General features: G+C 33.3%; 1 protein-coding gene across 1 annotated transcript; it reads right to left on the bottom strand.

The window, feature by feature from the left end:
* Positions 1-2,439: 2,439 nt before the first annotated feature.
* BNAC05G27520D lies at positions 2,440-4,403 on the bottom strand. Its single transcript, XM_013787308.3, has 5 exons — positions 4,124-4,403; positions 3,904-3,977; positions 3,473-3,575; positions 3,097-3,381; positions 2,440-3,022 (listed from the first exon to the last, which is right to left on the bottom strand). Exons 1-5 carry the CDS (start codon positions 4,235-4,237, stop codon positions 2,777-2,779), a joined length of 822 nt encoding a protein of 273 aa, XP_013642762.1. The 5' UTR covers positions 4,238-4,403; the 3' UTR covers positions 2,440-2,776.
* Positions 4,404-5,492: the final 1,089 nt, after the last annotated feature.

The raw sequence follows: 5,492 nt of genomic DNA, 5'->3' as shown, positions 1-5,492 counted from the left end.
CTTCAAATTGGATTTTTCATCATCGAATCAACTATAAATGTAAAAACCCACAATTTTATAGGTAGAGAAAAAATATTTGAGAAAGAGTCTATTTTTTGGTAAAAAAAAGTTCTTTGTTTCCATTACAAATAACAAACAAAAACCAAGGTGTCAGCACACAGTAAAAAAATTAGTCAACTTATAATGTTCAAAGGGCAACATGCAAAAAAATTGTGATGCAGTCCTTGTAGTAACAAAAACATAAAAATATATAGGTATGTAGAGATTTTTGTTACTATAACTGTGGTGCAGTGTGGTTTGTAAATATTCAGAGCAATGATTTGTTTTGTGTTCTTTTAGGTATTTGAGATTTGAAAGGCCAACAAAATGGGGTATCAAAGTGAGAATAGTTAAAAGAGCATTTAATTTTGTAAATGTCTATTTTTCTCTTATAATTTCAACCATAATATAATTACACATAATATAATTTGATAGGTATGATAGGTAGGACTGGTCTGAAATTTTAGTTACTTAATCATTCTCGCACTAACCATCATCATATGAAGTTTGATAATCTATTTTACTGGTCACTAAAATTTAAGATCAATAAAAAAATAAGTAAAAAAATTTAAATAGATTTTAAATATTTAATTTATTCACAACACATAATCTAAACCTAAAACCTCCATCACATAGAAAAGCAAAATGTCATAGTAACACTTACTCAGTAAATGTTCGGAGCTGAAAAGAAATCATGACCGAAAAGTAACTTACCTTACCTTACCATAGAGTGGTGTGGCTAGGAGAAGCAGAATTAGAAAATGGTAGAAAGATAAAATATGAAACAAAGTCATCCCTTGAACACACAAGAATGCGATCAAGAACCAACGAAAAGAATTAAGAAAGCGGGTCAGGGGAAGAATAATCACTGGAATGCCAAAGTCACTATGAAGCAAGAAGACACATGCCTAAAGCACCAGAAGCACAACCACTAGCTAAGAGGTAAGAAGCACCTTACGAACTAAACAAGCACAGATAAGGTTCCCATGCTAGCGAAGAACCACAAAGCTCTGGATAGAAGAGACCGAAGCTCAAAGAGACTAACTCCACACACATATACCAAGGGAAGCAGTGGAAGAAGATAAACAACCCAATGGAGGGAGAATGGAAGCCAACCACCGAGAAACCAGAGCCCAATCTCGAGACGAAAAACAATCTTCCAAGCCCACAAAGTAAACACATAGGAAAACACTATCCAAACCCCGAATGGCAAACATGGCGAAAGGGAGATCCACCAAAAACGCGAGCAGCGATGAAAAGTGCAACGAAAAAGAGTACATGGAGGGAAGGGGAGATAAAGCGAAATCAGTAATCCGTGGAGCCTTCCTCAATAAAAGAGAGAAAGTCAGATCACCGAAGATCTTGAAAACCAAAACGAGCAGGGACTATCGACGACAAGCCACAAAAGAGGACGACAACATCAAAGACAACTAACTCTGACCCCACCCAAATGCAGTCCCTAACATCAACCAAAATATAAGGAAGAAGAGGAGCAGCCAATATTGACCGGAATAGCCTACGACGCCAGGAGAAACAATTGCACAACTGGGAACTCATAAAGCCGATCTACAACAAATACCATATAATCTCACAGAAAAAGAAGGCGATGAAGAACAAGAGCACGAATGTGAGTCTTTTTTAGTGATGGTGAGAAGTACCGCAAACCGGAAAGGTAAACAAAATACATAGATGGTGACAACTCAAAGGTCAAAATATGGAGAGAGGGAAAGTAACTTCTTAGAAGAATAATGTTCAAAAAAATTTAAAAAGTAAAATAAAATTTTGTCACTGAAACCATTAATCTTAAAATCAACAAATGCCTAAATGATAAGTTAATGAAATTCAATATGCTTTACATCAGAGGTGCACTTCACTACTAACAAGTATTGTTATACACACAATATCACAATATTGAAAAAACAAACACAAAATATATTAACACATCACATATTACTACATAACACGGTAAAAACATCAAATAATGCTCTTAACAAATAAAGACAACCACGTAGTTTACAAAAAAATAATACTCTCTTCCTTCCATTAAGATAGACTTTTTAGAAAAAAGTTTGTTTCACAAAGATGTATTTTTTGTGTTTCCTATGAAAAAATTGTAAACTTCAAGAAAATTAATTGACTTTATTGAATTACTATTAGTTAAAAGTTATTGAAAATTGAAAATTATAGAAAAAGATACATTTATTATAGTAGTTTAATGTATTTTCTTAATATGTGTAGAAATTAATTGACTTTATTGAATTACTATTAGTTAAAAGTTATTGAAAATTGAAAATTATAGAAAACGATACATTTATTATGGTAGTTTAATGCGTTTTCTTAATATGTATGGAAATACTAAAAAATCTATTTTTATGGAACAGAAGAAGTACTTACCAACAATAAAATAATATTCCGCCCAATTACATCTCTATTAATCAATAAAATCAATCCAGTACCCAACAAAATACAAAGTCATAGCAAGTCAGAACTCTCAAGAAATTAAAAAAAAACACACAAAGTCCTGAAAACCAGATTAGCTTTCAAACTACAAAGTCCAATGGATGACCTATCTCGATCAATTCATAACCCACCAATCACACAAATTTGGAAACATAGAAAACAGAAGCGTTCAAATGTATATTATCTAATAAAAATGAGAATGATAAATAATTAGACCTTCTAAGTTTGTAGAGAATTTAAAATCTGGAACTATATAATTATTATTGGAAGGGTAGATTTAGACCAAAGCAATGCTGCTCTCCCCGCCTGGTGGTTTACGTACGCCACCGAAGTAGTCACGAGACTTGGCCTTTGCATCTGCAAATATGTTATTGCCACTTATCTCTTTCAACTTTGCCATGCTTAGAAGCTTCTCCGCCGTCACCGCGGACGGAGACGTATCATCTCCTTTGAATACATTATTTCCCGACAAATCTGTAAATTTCTTGTCCGGAATATTCTTGGCCGTCTTTAGTTCCCCATCCTGCCACAGTTAGAAGAATTTGTGAGTGATCATTGGGTAATATCGTACAAATGTTACAGTTGAGAGAGCGTTACGGTTTTGGTATCAGATTGTCCGAGGTCGAAGTTGTCTTTATAAGCCAAGGCACGAACGGTAGGACGAAGTTTGATTTCAGGTGGTGGAGCAAAGATGTTATGACCACTAAGTTCCTTAAATTTAGAATCTGAGAATTGCTTATTAAGCTTAGCATCAGATTGGCTTTGCAGTGTACCACTGAGCTCACGCTGCTTGGCCACTTCCGGCACCGTTGCTGGTTTCTTTGGCGTAACAATCTCTTCTTCCCCAAATGAAATGCGACTTACAGTTGCTTCTGCTTGTTTCTGAACATTTCCAGACACACAAAATGATTGATCAAATAACATAATCAAACAACACAAGAAAATGTTTCGAAAATCTGAAGAAGACACAAACCTGGTATGTTCTTGTTCCTGTCTCCAAAGCATCATTTTGTTCATACACAGAGAAAATCCCACTTCCTGTGATCTCCTTCATCTTGTAGTTTGAACAAGGCTTCCTAAAAAAACAATCAAGTTCGGTTTTCGATATTTACAAGAAGATTTGATTAGTAACAACACTTTAACGCAAAAAAAGAAAGAACAAAATTAGCAACAATTGTTCCATTCAGACAGAGTAAGAGACAAAATTAGAGAAGCGTGAATTATACAAAAAAGATCTAGAAAGGGAAATTAAAATATTTATAAACAAAAACTCTCTCCTAACAACATTCTATAACGACAGGATCATCATTCATCAAATTGACAGATTCCTGGTACTTGTTTGATAACTATATCAAAACAGTACCATTTCGTTTTCTTTCTGCTAATTCATCAGATCTATCTTACCTCTTGTTCAAGCTCTCCACTTCTTCGTCTGTAACTTGTCCTCCAAACACCACTTTCCTGATTCCATCCGACGGCTACGATTGATTCCCCACAGTTCCAATTTTTATTTTTTTTTGGAAATAAACGAATCGAGTTCAGTTTTCAAAAACAAAACCAGAACGAGTCAAATTCATAATTGAGTGAGTAGATCGCAAAATTAAACTGAGTTCGTAGTAACTACCCGGTGCGATCTGGTTGGGACGGCGGAGGGAGACTCAAACGGTTGATTATCCGGCCAAGTCAGTAGATCCGCTGTCGAAGTGTGTGGTTTCCTCACGGGCGTGTTTTTCTCCATACGTTCGTTATCGATGACAATGCTTCGAGAACGCAACAACAATGCGGCCGCGTATGTATAGAGAGATGACGAAAAGAGTGGAGTAGTAGCTACTCTTCTTCTCTTTCAAAAGTTTTTAAATGGTTTTTCGTTTCTGTAAACAAATATTATTATCCCAACTGGTGAATATATGAATCGAACTACCGCCTTTTGCTTTTTATTTAAAAATGAGCCGCACACCATTGGCTCATTTTTATATACTGGACACGTGCCAGTGGTAGTTGGAGGATTACTTACTGTAGCCAGTTTTGTCTTCAAATTTTAAATTTCCAAAATTGGCTTTTGTTTGTAACTTTTACCCTTTGAAATAAAGAAAATTATCGTTTCAAAGAATAACAAGATTTTGATTTGTGCTCGTAAAATGCATGGTTAATTTTAAATATAAAATTATTAATCGGTTTGTTAGTTCATATTATAAATGACCAATCTATTTTTTTCAATTTGTTTTCTACTTAATAAATACTTTACATATTTTAAAGAATAACTCGTAAAAACTGTAATTGTAAAAATATGCAATTGTTGATATAAATATTTTTTTTTTTTTATTTTACCAATCCAAAACCTATGAACCAAAACTTTCTCGAAAATCGATGATATATATATATATATATATATATATGACTATTATTTTATAAAATTCTTAGCCCGTTGATATTTCGCAATAAAAATAATAAATGTATTTGTATAGTCCATTTCGAACTTAATAAGTATTTTACATATTCGGTGAAATAGCACATAAAAACTGTAATTGTAAAGATATATAATTGTGTATATATATATATATGTGTGTGTGTATGTTTTCTGTTTTACCTGTCCAAAACCTATGAACCAAACCGTCGTCAAAACCGAAAATATAAAGACATAAATAAGTGTATTGGATTTTAATTTCGAATACCAAAAATATAATTTAATGGTGATAATATATTTCATGCGGTAGGAATAATAGATGAGGATGGTGTGTTATAGTAGGAGAGAAATGTTTTTGGTTCAACATATAGAAATACTTTTCACTAATAAAAATTTTTAATTCGACCTTCCTTCCTACTATAATAATTCTAAGATATTTTTTGTTTTACATATGCCCAACCTTAGTCTTAGTTTTCTACTTTTATCCGTATATTCACATTTAACAGTTTTATTATGCTTTGTATTTATCGTTGGTTTCCAAATGGTTAGTGGAAACCAGTTTACTACGGGAGAAAACCAACAGCTGTAA

The sequence above is a fragment of the Brassica napus genome, chromosome C5, assembly GCF_020379485.1.
Source record: "Brassica napus cultivar Da-Ae chromosome C5, Da-Ae, whole genome shotgun sequence".
NCBI classification, from domain to species: Eukaryota; Viridiplantae; Streptophyta; class Magnoliopsida; order Brassicales; family Brassicaceae; genus Brassica; species Brassica napus.
The sequence above is the reverse complement of the archived record's forward strand: the minus strand, read 5'-3'. Positions and strand labels throughout refer to the sequence as shown.

Bases quoted from the DNA above. Each gene is read 5' to 3' on its own strand.
- BNAC05G27520D (XM_013787308.3), bottom strand. From the start codon at position 4,237: ATGGAGAAAAACACGCCCGTGAGGAAACCACACACTTCGACAGCGGAT. The intron at 3,576-3,903 runs GTAAGATAGATC...TTGTTTTTTTAG, and splicing joins GTGGAGAGCTTGAACAAGAG to GAAGCCTTGTTCAAACTACA. The intron at 3,382-3,472 runs GTTTGTGTCTTC...GGAAATGTTCAG, and splicing joins CAGGAACAAGAACATACCAG to AAACAAGCAGAAGCAACTGT.